Source organism: Chinchilla lanigera, unplaced genomic scaffold (assembly GCF_000276665.1).
Source record: "Chinchilla lanigera isolate Chin_1 unplaced genomic scaffold, ChiLan1.0 scaffold00005, whole genome shotgun sequence".
Classification (NCBI taxonomy): Eukaryota; Metazoa; Chordata; class Mammalia; order Rodentia; family Chinchillidae; genus Chinchilla; species Chinchilla lanigera.
Genome location: NW_004955406.1, coordinates 8,161,806 through 8,175,554, shown reverse-complemented (window position 1 = coordinate 8,175,554; position 13,749 = coordinate 8,161,806). Strand labels below are relative to the sequence as shown.

At 38.4% G+C, this 13,749-nt stretch overlaps 1 protein-coding gene across 1 annotated transcript in view; it reads right to left on the bottom strand.

Annotated features, from left to right (window-relative positions):
• Efcab2 (EF-hand calcium binding domain 2) overlaps window positions 1–13,749 on the bottom strand; it is a gene marked incomplete at its 5' end in the record, with an annotated part of 123,540 nt that overhangs the window by 63,798 nt on the left and 45,993 nt on the right. The window contains 1 exon segment of the mRNA XM_013520411.1: window positions 11,742–11,826. Within this exon segment, the coding sequence (XP_013375865.1) occupies window positions 11,742–11,826 (85 nt within the window).

Genomic DNA, 13,749 nt, shown 5'->3' with positions numbered 1-13,749 from the left:
CAGTGACCCACCTATACAAGACAAATATTAACAGACATGAAAAATCAAATAAGCCTAATATAATTAAGAGGGAACTAGATACCCCATCACAAACAGACAGATCAACTAGACAAAAAAAAAATCAACAAAGAAATATCAGAACTGAACCAAAGTTTTGAACAAATGGACTTAATAGATGTCTACAGAATGTTCCACCCCACAACATTAGAATACACATTCATCTCAACTGTACATGGGATGTTTTCCCAAAATAGACCATATACTACCTCATAGGACATGATTAAGTAACTGCAAAGGAATTGAAATTATCCCTGGCATATTATCAAAATATAGTGCAATGAAATTGGAAATCAATAGAAAAAACACAAGAACTTCATAAACACATATAAATTCAAAAACATCCTCTTGAACAACCAATGGGTCACAGATGAAATTAAAGAAGAAATGAGACAGTTTCTACAATTAAATGTAATACCAATACGACATACCAGAATTTATGGGACACATTGAAGTCAGTTCTATGAAGGAAGTTTACAATGGTGAATTCCCATATCAGAAAAACAGAATGAGCTCAAACAAACAACCTAATGAACCTCCAGTTTCTACAAAAAGAGGAGCAAGTCAAAGTTATATGAGGGAGTAAATTATAAAGTTCAGAGCAGAAATTAATGCAATGGAGACTAAGAAAACAGTACAGAAAATAAATGAATGGAAGAGTTGGTTCTTTGAAAGATTAAATAAAATTGACAAATCCTTAGCCAACCTCATCAGAAAAAGGGAAAGACTCAAATCCATCCAATGAGGAATGAAAAGAGTGAAATTAAAACAGATCCTACAGAAATCCAAAAGATCATCAAACCTACTTTAAGAACCTGTATCTGATAAGATGGAAAACACAGAAGAAATGGACAAATTCCCATATTTACATGAATTACCAAAGCTGAATCAAGAAGATATAAAAATTCTCAATTAACCAATATCAGTCAATGAAACTGAAGATGTACTTACAAACCTACCAACAAAGAAAAGCCCAGGCCGTGATGGATTCCCTGCTGAATTCTACAAGAAATTTAAAGAATGAATGCCACTACTTCTCAAACTCTTTAATGAAAATGGGGAAGCAATATTCCCAGATTCATTCCAGAAAGCAAGAATTACCCTAATACCAAAACAAGGGAAAGAAAAAAGAGAGTTACAGACCAGTCTCCCTAATGAACATATACACAAAAGTCCTCAATAAGATTTCTGGGACACAGAAGATTCTGGGAAAGAGGATGTAGCAAATCATCAAGAAGGTTACACATTGTGACCAATTAGGATTCATCCCAGGGATATCGAGATAGTTCAACATATACAAATCAATGAATGTAATACACAATGTTAACAGAGCCAAAGACAAAAACCATATGATCACCTCAATAGATGCAAAAAAAATCATTTGACAAAATCCAACATCCATTCATGATAGAAACCCTACAGAAAATTGGAATATATAGTATTTATCCCAATCTGATAAAAGCCATTTAAGACAAACCAACAGCCAACCACATATTATGTGGACAAAATCTAAAAAGTTTCACTCTAAAATTAGGAACAAGACAAGGATACTTATTGTCACCACTCATTCAATATTCTGGAAATATTAGCCAGGGTAGAGAAGAGAAAGAAATAAAAGGAATAAGGATAGGAAAGGAAAAAGTTAAATTATCATGATTTGTAGATGACATGATACTCTACAAAGAACACCCCCAAAAATTCCACAGAAAGACTTCTAGATTTAATAACCAAATTCAGGAGCATAGCTGGATACAAACTCAACACTCAAAAATCAATAGCCTTTCTCTACACAAATAATAAACTTACTGAGAGAGAACAGGGAAAAAACACCTTTCATAATAGCACCCAATAAATGAAATACCCAGGAATCAATCTAACTAAAGAATTAAAAGACCTTTACATTGAAAACTGCGGTACTCTGAAGAAGGAGATTGAAGAGGATATCAGAAAATGGAAAGGTACCCCTTGCTCTTGGGTAGGAAGAACCAATATAGTGAAAATGGCCATACTTCCAAAAGTGTTATACAGATTTAATGCAATCTCAATCAAAATATCAAAAGCATATCTCAAAGAATTAGAGAAAACAATGCTAAAATTCATTTGGAACCCAAAGAGACCTAGAATAGCAAAGGCAATTCTGGGCAACAAAGGTAAGGCAGGGGGCATCACAATCCCAGATTTGAAATTATTCTACAAAGCTACTGTGATAAAAACAAAAAACAAACAAACAAAGAAACCCAGCATGGTACTGGCAAAATAAAATAAAATAAAATAAAATAAAAACAGACCTGAGACTCAATGGAACACATTAGAAGGTACAGAAACAACTCCAGACATACTCAGCCACCCTGTCTTTGACAAAAAAGCCAAATAGCTTCTCTAGAAGAATAGCTTCTTTAATAAGTGGTGCTGAAAAAGCTGGCTTTCCACATGCCAAAGATGAAAATTAGACCTATATCTTTCACTATGCACTAAACTAAAATTGAAATGGATCAAAGATCTAAATATTAAAACAGAATCACTAAAGGTGCTGAAAGATAGAATAGGTAGAACTCTTGAAGACACTGGGGTAGGCAAAGACTTATGAACAAAACCTTGATTACACAGGAACTATCACAAAAAATCTCAACTGGGATGTCATCTTATTAAAAAGCTTTTGCATAGCAAGAGAAACCACCAACAGAGTGAAGAGACAACACACAGCGTGGGAAAAATTTTTTGTCCTATCTTCCCTAGAATATACAAAGAACTAAAAAAAATCAGACCCCCAAATTTAAAGACCCCATCCAAAAATGGGCATCTAAGATGAATACACACTTCACAGATGAAGTAGAAAAGGGGAATAAATATTTGAAAAAATGTTCAACATCACTGGTCATTTGAGCAGTGCAAATTAAAACAATGCTGAGATTCCCTTTCACCCCAGACAGAATGGCTATCATCAAGAAATTAACCAGTAACAAATGCTGGCGAGGCTGTGGGGAAAAAGGAACCCTTCTCTACTGTTGATGGCAGTGCAGACTGGTGCAGCCATTGTGGAAATCAGTGTGGAGACTCCTGAAAAGACTAGGGTTGGAGGTCCCATTCGACTCAGCTATTCTTCTTGGTATCTTCCAGAAAAAATTAAAAGCATCATACTACAGGTATACATGCTCACCCATGCTTATAGTAGAACAATTTTTAACAGTTGAATCTTGGAAATAGCCCAAGTGCCCATCATCTGATGAATCAATAATGAAAATATGGCTATTTTTTTAATACAACACAGTACTACTCTGCCATAAAGAAGGATAAGCATGAGACATTTCTCACTACATGGATGGACTTTGAAATCATACTATTAAGTACAATAAATGGGACACACATGTTCAAATATTGCATGGCTTCTCTGGCGTGAGAAACCGAAAGTGAAAATAAGAACCAAAATGTATAACAGATATTGGGAAATGGGAAGAAAATATTCAAATAGGATGTGGAACAAGAAAAGGGGAAAGGGGGATAGGGAAAGCTAAGAAGGGAGAAGAAAAAATAGAAGGAAATTATGGAAACAAAGCTTTTGTAAATAAGGAGAGGCAAGAGGTTAAAGGGCAGGTGGGGAAGTGGGGAAAAAGAAGAGGCAAGATGTATCATGTACAGGTACATGTTCTCTATGATGAATGTTATCATTATGATATCTAAAATGCATAACAATTTTAAAATGCAAAAAAAATTCAAAAATGAAAGAATATAAGATTACTTTAAAACCAGATTTGTTTGTGAATAAGACTAGCATTACTTTCCAATTAAATTTGAAAAAAATTAGCTACAAAGAAAAATTAGGTTCTTGACTTTTAGAGGCATTCCTGGTGAGGTATATTTTTATTTTATTTTATTTTTGAAAAACAATTTAGCTTTATTCAGGGTAAGCCAACTTTATCTTATTAAAACTACTATCAGGGCTGGGAAAGTAGTTGAGTAGTAGAGTCCCTGCTTAGCATGCAGGAGGTTCTAGGTTCTATTCCCAGCAGCAAACAAAAACAAAAGCAAAACAAAAGGGCTTTTGTTTCCAAAAATTAAATTCATATTCAAAAGATGTACAACTTAATAAATATAAACATATTTTTAATATCTGACCTCCAGAAAAGAAAAACAGAATGAGAAGATAGATGATATATACATATCACAGCTTAAGGCTCAGGTCTATAATATACAAAACTGTAAGTAATTCAATGGGAAAGAGAATATGTTGTTTAAACAAAAGAAAACTATAAATAGTCACTGGAGATACAAAAGATGTTCAAAATTCAGAAAATGAAAATTAACACTGTTTCTATTTTTCACATACCACATTGGTAAAAGTCTCAAAATTTGATAGTTAAACTTTGTTTAAGAGGGAGAGAAGACATAGACAACTGAATACAATGTGAGATGATATTGTCAAGATAGCAACAAGTACCAAAAATATTCATACACTTTGACAATTTCCAAGAATTTATCCTAGAGAAAAATTCTATTACAAAATGATATACACACTAAGATAGTCTCTGTAGCATATAACACTATACCAAAAGCCTCAAAACAACTTAAATGTCCATTTTTAAGAGATTAATTTAATTTTTTATTGTTTATTCATATAATGAAATAGAAAGATACTTAGGTACTAAGAAAGAATAATCACCAAGATATACTGATAAGTGAGAAAAGCATGGTGCAGAATGACTTATATAGTATCTTACTATTTGTGTGAAAGATATACACATCCCAGCCAGGTGTGATGGCACATGCTTATAATCCCAGCATTCATGAAGCTGAGGCAAAAGGATTACCATCAGTTCAAGGCCAGCCTGGGCTACATAGTGAGTTGAAAGCCACTAAGAATTACAAAGTGAGTTCCTGTGTCAAATCCCCCAAAAGAAAAAAATTATATCCTAAAATTGTGTTTGTGTGTGTGTGTATATACACATATACACACTCATATATACACATATATACATGTATATATATGTGTATATATGTATATATATGTATGTATGTATATATATACGTATGTATATATATGTGTATATATATGTAGAGAGGGAGAAAGAGAACAAGAACAAAACAACCTAATTAAAAACTGGCAAAAGAAGCCGGGCATGGTGGCACACACCTGTAATCCCAGCACTCGGGAGGCAGGAGGATTATTCCGAGTTTGAGACCAGCCTGGGCTACAAAGTGAGCTCAAGGCCAGCCTGAACTGCACAGCAAGACCCTGTCTCAAAAAGACAAAAAAAAAAAACAACAGGCAAAAGAGTAGAATACACATTTCTCCTAAGTATGTCCAAATGACCAATAAGCACATGAAAAGTTGCTTACCTCTAGTGATCACTTAGGAAATACAAATTAATACCCCAGTGAGTATCACTTTGTGCCACAGGGATGGCTATTAAAAAACAACAGCAACCAAAACCAAAACTAAACCAGAAAATCACAACTGTTGGCAAGGATGTGGAGAAACTGGAACAGTTTTTGCACTGTTGGTGGGAATGTAAAATGGTGCAGCTGCTGTACAAATACTACGGTATTCCTCAAACAATTCAAACAGAGCCAGGCATGGTGGTGGATGCCTTGCAATCCCAGGACTCTGGGAGACTAAGGTAGGAGGGAGGATCTGGAGTTTGAACCCAGGTTGGGAAATGTAGCTACTTAGCAAGACCTTGACTCAAAAATAAAAAAGCTGTGGGGTTGTAGCTCTGGGTTCAGTCCTCAGCTCTGGGAGTTTGGGGAGGAACAAACAGAACTATCACATAATGCAGCAATTCCACTTCTAGTTACATTTAGAAGAATAAAAAGAATTAACACAAGGAATCTAGCTGGGCGGGGTGGTGCACACCTATAATCCCAGCACTTGGGAGGCTGAGGCAGGAGGATCACTGAGAGTTTGAGACCAGCCTGGGCTACAAAGTGAGTTCAAGGCCAGGCTGACCTGCATAGTGAAACCCTGTGCCAAAAAAAAAAAAAAAAAGGCTAAATAGATAAAGCAGGGACCTAAACAGATCTTTGTATGCTAATACTGATAGCAGTAATATCCACAATAGTCAAAAAGTGAAAACAACTCATAGGTCCATCCACAGAAGGGTGGACTAACAGTGTGGTAGAACACACAGTGGGATTTAATCAGAAGGTGATTTTCTGACAGTGCTAACAGGCAAAGCTTGAAGACGTTATGCTAAGTGAAATAGGCCAGACACAAAAGGACAGGTAGGGTACAATTCCACTTCTGTGAGATACCTAGACACAAAAGCAGAACGATGGTTGCCAGGAACTGGGGGAGAGAGGGATGAGTTGTTATTGTTAAGTGGGTGCAGAGTTTCAGTCTAGGAAGATGCAAAAGCCCTGGGGATGAGTGGTGGTGGTGAGTGCACAATTATGTTCACATTAATGCACTGAACTGTATGCTTACAAATGGTTGCCATGGCAACATTTATGGTACTCAGATTTTACCACCATCGAAAATAAACACACATATATTTATGTGAACTATCTCCAGTAGAATTAGAGAAACATGGAGAAAACCTTGCCTTTACAAAACAAAACTGGACAACCAAGAGTTAAGAGGTATAGGGTATCAGTTACATGATATATTCTTTTTACTTTCAGAATTTTCTACTGTGTGCATTTATTATCTATTCAGTTAATTTCCAATCATTCTTACTGACTGACTTCTAAGAAAAGAGCAGGAAAATATGTAAGTGAAAATGTATTATGGGCCAGGCATGGTGGCACATGCCTGTAATCCCAGCACTCCAGAGGCTGAAGTAGGAGGATCATCATGAGTTGAGGCCAACCTGGGCTACATTCTTAGTTCAAGGCCAGCCTGAACTGTATAGCAAGACCCTGCCTCAAAAACAAAGCCAAAGAAAAAAGAAAATATATTATGGTCAATGATTCAATTGTGGCAAAATCAAAATGTCCCTAACTAGTGGTGTTAAAAACCTGCCTGAGGGCTGGGGATTTAGCTCAGCGGCAAAGCGCCTGCCTGGCAAGCGCAAGGTCGTGAGTTCAGTTCCCGGTACTGGAGAAAAACCAAAAAAAAAAAAAAAAAAAAAAAAAAACCTGCCTGATGTTTTTCAAGAAGCAAAGTTTCAAAAAGTATTTAATAGCTAGGCATGGTGGCACATCCTGTAATCTCAGCTTTTTAGAGGCTGAGGCAGAATCACTGTGAGTTCAAGGGCAGCCTGGGCTACACAGTGAGACTCAGTCTCAAAAACAAAAAATAGAAACAAACAAACAAACAAAAAACTATTTAATAAAGAAAATGGAAAGGAAAAACAAATGCTTCAGAACTTAAAGAATAATACACATAGAAATAAATAAAAATGTATTGGGTTTTATTATGTGTAATACAACATTAATCATCCAGATTAAACAGGAGGAAAGAAGTCTGAATTATTCACGTGAAGAATATAAAATGGAATAATAATAATAGCTAATATTGTTCTGAGCTTTAAATCCCAACCTAATTTATCACTAGTTAACAGTGTTCTGAGAGCTTGAAAAATGTCCACTGACAACAGTGACTCTCAGATTTTTTTTGGTCTCACAACTCCTTTTACATCTCTTAAAAACTATTGAGGTCCTTGAAGAGCTTTTGTTTATGTGAGTTATATGAATCTATATTTACCATATTTGAAATTAAACCACATTTTAAAAATATGTATTCATTAACTCATTTAGAAATACATAAACCCATTATATGTTTACATAAATAACATAATTTTATGAGTATAATTATAGTTTCCAAAACAAAAAATAAATTTAACTGGAGGAATGGTACTGTTTTGCATGTACAAATCCCTCTAATGTCTGGCATAAAGAGAAGACAGCTGGATTTCTGTATCTAGTTCTGCATTCAATCTGTTGTAATATTACATATCAAGTAGGCTTTGCAAAACTTCAATAGACATTCATGAAAAAATGGGAACAAAAATAGCTAATATTGTCATAGCTTCATTTTGAAAGTAGTTTGATTTCACAGCCACCTGGAAGGGTCTTAACAACATACAGGGGCCCCCCAAACCCTACTTTGAGAACTCTTTATTTACACTACTAATCCTCTGAGGCAAACATAGATGCTGAGGCACAAAAAAAATAAGTAAGTCCAGTCTCAGAATTGGGACGGGACCCAGGAAGTCTGGTTCCAGACGTGCCGCTGCCCTTGCCAGGCCTGAGGAGAGCAGAAGGGTCCATTTCTGTAATGTTTTAGCCAGCAGTGAGCAACTGCGGTTGCCTGGTAGTCACAGTACCAGGCCTCCCTTCTACATAATGTGATAAATTTTCAAATTAAATCTTTCCACTGGTGTACAGCAGAGATAAGAGGAAGGGAGAGCCACCTCCATAAAACTCTCCTCCGAGGAGGCCAAGGCCTGCTGCACAGCAGAAATGACACCCTATCTCCTCTAAAGGATGAGGAGGCACTTTCTGGAGGCCACAGCCCAGGCCCTGGTCACCTCTCAGACCAGCTGTCACCCATGCCCAGGGCAAGCCATTTGTCTCCATCCACTCAAAGACACTTCTTTACACACCTCCATCTTTACATAAGATATTGCCTTAATCCTTAATTAAAGTATTTAAAAAGAAGAGTAACAAAATTTAGCATGTTATGAAATAGGTCCCACGATTCAAGAAGTCAATTTAAAAAGCCCTATTTAATAAGTTGAAAAATAAAAGCCTATTTAGACTTTCACTTTTAATCACAGGCCAAGATAAATTCCAGATGTATTAACCGCCTTCACAGATGGAGAGAGAGCCAAGGCTGGCCAAGGCAGGCACCAACGCCACTCATGGCAATTCCCAGAGCCCCCAGGGCGGGTGGATGGCCAGCTTGGAAGACGCTGCTCAACAGCAGAGACTGGCATGATTTCCAACTCTGCAGTCAACGCCGTGTGTATCCTCCGCAAAGGGCTCTGTTTCTCAGTCCTCAACTTTCAGTTTGTAACAGGTGGGTGACGATGGTACCAGCATTGGGGGAAAGAACACGCATTATACACTGGAAAGTGCCTTCCCAATTAACGTAAGGAATAAGGACCAGAGAGCTTCACTCATCCGTGTTGCTGCTCCTTGAAATGCTTAACAGTAATATTTTCATGCGCAAAACAATGCCAAGTTTCTTACTAACCAGCTTTATTTAATAAAGTAGAGCACTTACGTTGTAAAAACATACACTTTTCCTCAAGGCCTCAGTAAAGTTATTTTAATTTGGAATGGGAAAAAGATGCAGCCCATAAACATGTTTATTTTTCCTGAATTGGCCCTTTTAACAGGAAAGGCCTGGCTGGCGGGGCAGCTCTGAGTGACCTGGGCGTCTTTCTCGCGGCCACTTCTGTCAGGGGCCCACAAACAGGGGAGAAGCCCAGAGCCCTTGCAGGAGGGGCGTGAGAGAAAGTGCACCCCATAGGGGAGCAAAAGCCTGAGAATTAGAAACACCCGAGGTGACCCTGAGCAACCTGTCTTTGCCTTGTCTCAAAGGCTGGGGACGCCTGTCCTACTGCACAGATAAAAACACTAAAGTGAGGAGCGCACGGAGCCCTGAGCTCCCAACTGCAGGTGGTTTGTCAGACCCAGAGTCCAAAGCAAGTGCTTTGCTTTCTGTCTTTCCCGCCTCCCTCGTGCAGCTGCACCTTTCCTGGCTTCTCTAACAAGACTTCTCTCCCCACCCCAGGAGGACCCTTCAGCATCAAAGCACTTGCCATTGGTATGGCCAGTCACTCACACTGCTGTCCAGGGCTACCACAACCCTCCACCACCACCACCCCTGCTTCACCCACTCCTCTGTCTTCGAGGCCACTCGGCCCTGCTCGGAACCCTCCACTTCTTCAGCAGTGGCTGAGCCAAGGCTCACACCAGGCCAAGGCTCACACAGGCCAAGGTGCGGAAGAGACGAGCTTCACTCCCTTCTCCACCTTCACCACTGTAGTGAGCCCCACACACACCGTGGTGGGTATCAACCAACACTGGACTGAGGGTTAGGCTACGGCCATGTGGAAGGCTGGGCCCATGACAGGAGTGCCTGCCTAGTGGATGTAACACCATGGGTTCAGTCCCAGCACCACAAAACTAAGGATGATGCTGACAACAAATAAAGTATTACAGCAGAACCATGAAACTGATTGTAGTTACCAGTCCTGTACCTCCAGGTGTAAGAGACTAAGGAGTACATATAGTTGCAAGCTGGCATAAATAAGGTCTCATACTGTTCATTCAGGTTAGCTCAAGTTTAAAGCACTTAGTCGCTGACTAGTACTGGAATGGTTTATAAGTTCCTCACAGTTTCTTTTCAGTCTTACTACTTTGCTGTCCTCTGCACTTAGTGCTGAGTGTGTGTGTGTGTGTGTGTGTGAGTGTGTGTGTGTGTGTGTGTTACTGGGGATTGAACCCAGGGACCTCACACTGAGCTACCAAATGTTTTTTGGTGGGTTTTTTGTTTTTTCTGGTGTTTTGCTTGTTTGTTTGTTTTTACAGTCTCAATAAATTGATAAATTGCCCAGGCTGGCCTCAAACTCAGAATCTTCCTGCCTCGGGCTCCTCAGTACTGGAATTACAGGTGTGTGCCACCATATCCCACTTAAATGCTAAGTCTTGAGGCTGTCAGCCCTCTAAACGACCCTCATTTTGCCTGGCCTCCTAAAACAACCATTTCATCACTTTTCTTTCCTGTGTGCCACAGGGATCCTACAATATCTATCAGACTTGTGTGGTTTCTTCCATCTTTCACCTTGCTTTGTCTTCTGTCTTCTGTTACATATCTACTAATATTCATGTGTTCTTTTTTTTTTTTTTGAGACAGGGTCTCACTATGTAGTTCAGACTCACCTTGAACTCACTGACCTTGAACTCACTATGTAGCCCAGGCTGGCCTTGAACTCTTGGCAAGCCTCCTGCCTCAGCCTCCTGAGTCCTGGGATCTCAGGCATGTGCCACCATGCCCCACTCATGTCTTCATTTTTTAATGTTCCATTTTTGGTTCTTTTTGCTACTTAATATGAGGAGCATAGCACATGCATGTAACCCCAGAACTTGGGAGGTTGAGGCAGGAGGATTGTTGCAAGTTCCAGACCACCCTGGGCTACAAAGTGAGCTCAAGTCCAGCGTGTACTGCATAAAAAGACCTTGTCTCAAAAAGACAAAAAAAGAAAAAAAAAGCTTACAATTTTAAAATATTTTTAACATTTTAAAAATACTTCTTTCTTTGCAATATCCTGTCCATGGCTTGATAATACAAATCTATACATTTTTTAAAGTAACTTCCATTCATTCACTCAAGAAATGTTTACTGAGTACCACCGTGTGCCAAGCATGAAGCTACAGTAGAGCTCATCTCACTTACACAGTTCATAATCTATAGCTTGGAACAGGCAATGAGATTCCATTCTATCCACTGGTCTACAAGAAACAAGAAACGGAATTTACTTAAAGAAATAGTTAGCAAAGACCTTTTATAGGGCACAGGAACACAAATTTTTTGGTTTTTTTCCAGTACCGGGAATCAAACTCACGACCTTGCACTTGCCAGGCAGGCGCTGTGCTGCTGAGCTAAATCCCCAGCCCCAACATGAATATTTTAAATCGTGTATTAAATCCAAGGTACAATTAAAAAGAAAAGATCTTTCCTCTATTTATGAATTGTATTAGTAATTTATAATTACAACAAAAAATATTTTCCAAACCTCACATCCACTGTATTATTCGACTCATGGTCAAACACTTCAAATGCCTCTTTGATTCTTTTGTGAAATTCTGCTACTTTTACCTCTGCAAAAGACAAAGTAAAACAAATTAGCTTAATTTGGAATTTGAAACAAAAATCCCAATGACAGGACTAGAAATCTTAACAAGGAAGAACATAAGGGATTCTTTCCTGATCGCCTTATGTATTGTTTAGCCTGTTTAACTCCCTCTAGATTTAAAAAATAGAATGGGCCATTTAAAAAAAAATTTTCTGAAGCCTAACACCAAAGCTATTTTAACCTTAAGCACACAGTCATTGGGTTTTTACACATGTATATGCACATGGAAACATCGAGCTCTAAACAGGAGACTATTTCCATCCCATCTTCCGTAGTTTGGATAGAATCCTAGCCGGAAGCAGAGTAAACCCATCAGCTCCTCCAGAGTGTGCCCTGCCCGCCCTGCTTCACTGGATGCTTCAGGGGACAAGAGGCACAAAAATTCCAACATGTGAAATTCCCTCACAGAGCTTTCAGACAAGTTTGGGGCTACTCCTTACACACTGAGTGCTTATTATGCGTCACTCATGGTACAAAAATAATAATACAGGGCCAATGCCCTGGCTCAGGGGCAGGGCGCCTGCCTAGCATGGGTAGGGCCATGGGTTCCACCCTCAGCACAGCAAAACAAACAAACAAAAATTATAATTGCCAGTTACTTCACTCAAATGTTAATTTTTCCAGGTTGCAAAATACTCTACATAATCTTCCATTTTAACAGAACCTTAAGGAATGTACCACAATGTATTGATATAATTAATTCTTCTTTATTATAAATAATATGGCAGTGGGAAACATTCAAACTTATCAAAAAAATGAACATTAGCTCATTCTTTAAATTTACACTGCTTTGATTAGAAGCAAGTCTGAATAATGGTCCGTGTATCTTGTTGCTGCCTCTGGTTTTGGTTATGAACGGTTTGCCCATGGGATTTGCTCTTCCCTATCTTCAGTTGTTTCTTAACAATGTGTAGAGCACTTAGAGAAACAGAACACTTAATCCTACGTCAGAATTACTGCAAACAACTGTCAAGTCCAGGTGTTTGCATTTATTTTCTAAAATGAAAACAGCTCTACTTCTTATCTGATCATCAAAATCATACACAATTACTGCAGCGTAGGCCAGGGGAAGAAGGATGTGGGAAAGTTTTAAGTAAAAATCTTCAGATCCTACCATTCTGAGTTAACTACTCTTCATATTGTCCTCTAATCTAACACATCACTCAAAAATAAATGTGAGCATTCTTCATCTTCAAAAAATATCTGTTAGATTGCCATTTTTAGTGACTGCTTGGTATTTGATTACAGAGCACTATCAAAATTTATTTAACAGTAATGATATCTTCGGGAAAATCTCCCTGGCTATAATAGTGCTCATAGCTGGCATCTGCTTTTTAAATTTAAATAGATAAAGTATATTATCTTTGATCACAAAACTTGCTTTTTCAATTATCACCTGTCAGGAATAATTAATTACTTAAATAAGATCTAGACCTTCCCTAGCTCAGGAATCCTGACCCACTCACTGGGCACTGGTCCAGCGTGAATGGGTCACAGGGCCCTGGAAAATGGCTCCACTTGTCTCAGTGTGGCCAGATGAAAGAGTCTATGCCCGGGAGGAGGCCCACAGCACCACGGCAGAGGACAAACACCAATGTAAACAAAGTTTCTCACTGGTAGAAAACTACAAAAAATAGAGGGACCCATACTAAACATTTCATCAGGAACTGAATATAACCACTTCAAGCATAAAACCTGATACAGTAACACCTTGGATTGTGAGTGACTTGGGCTGCAAGTGTTCTGCAAGATGAGCAAACATTTCTAATAAATGTTAACTTGATAAATGAGTGATGTCTTGCAATATAAGTAGAATGTAAGTAGTATGTGAGTCAAACATCCTATCACAACTGAGCCAATGACCTCTTTCTCTCTCCCTCTGTCTCGC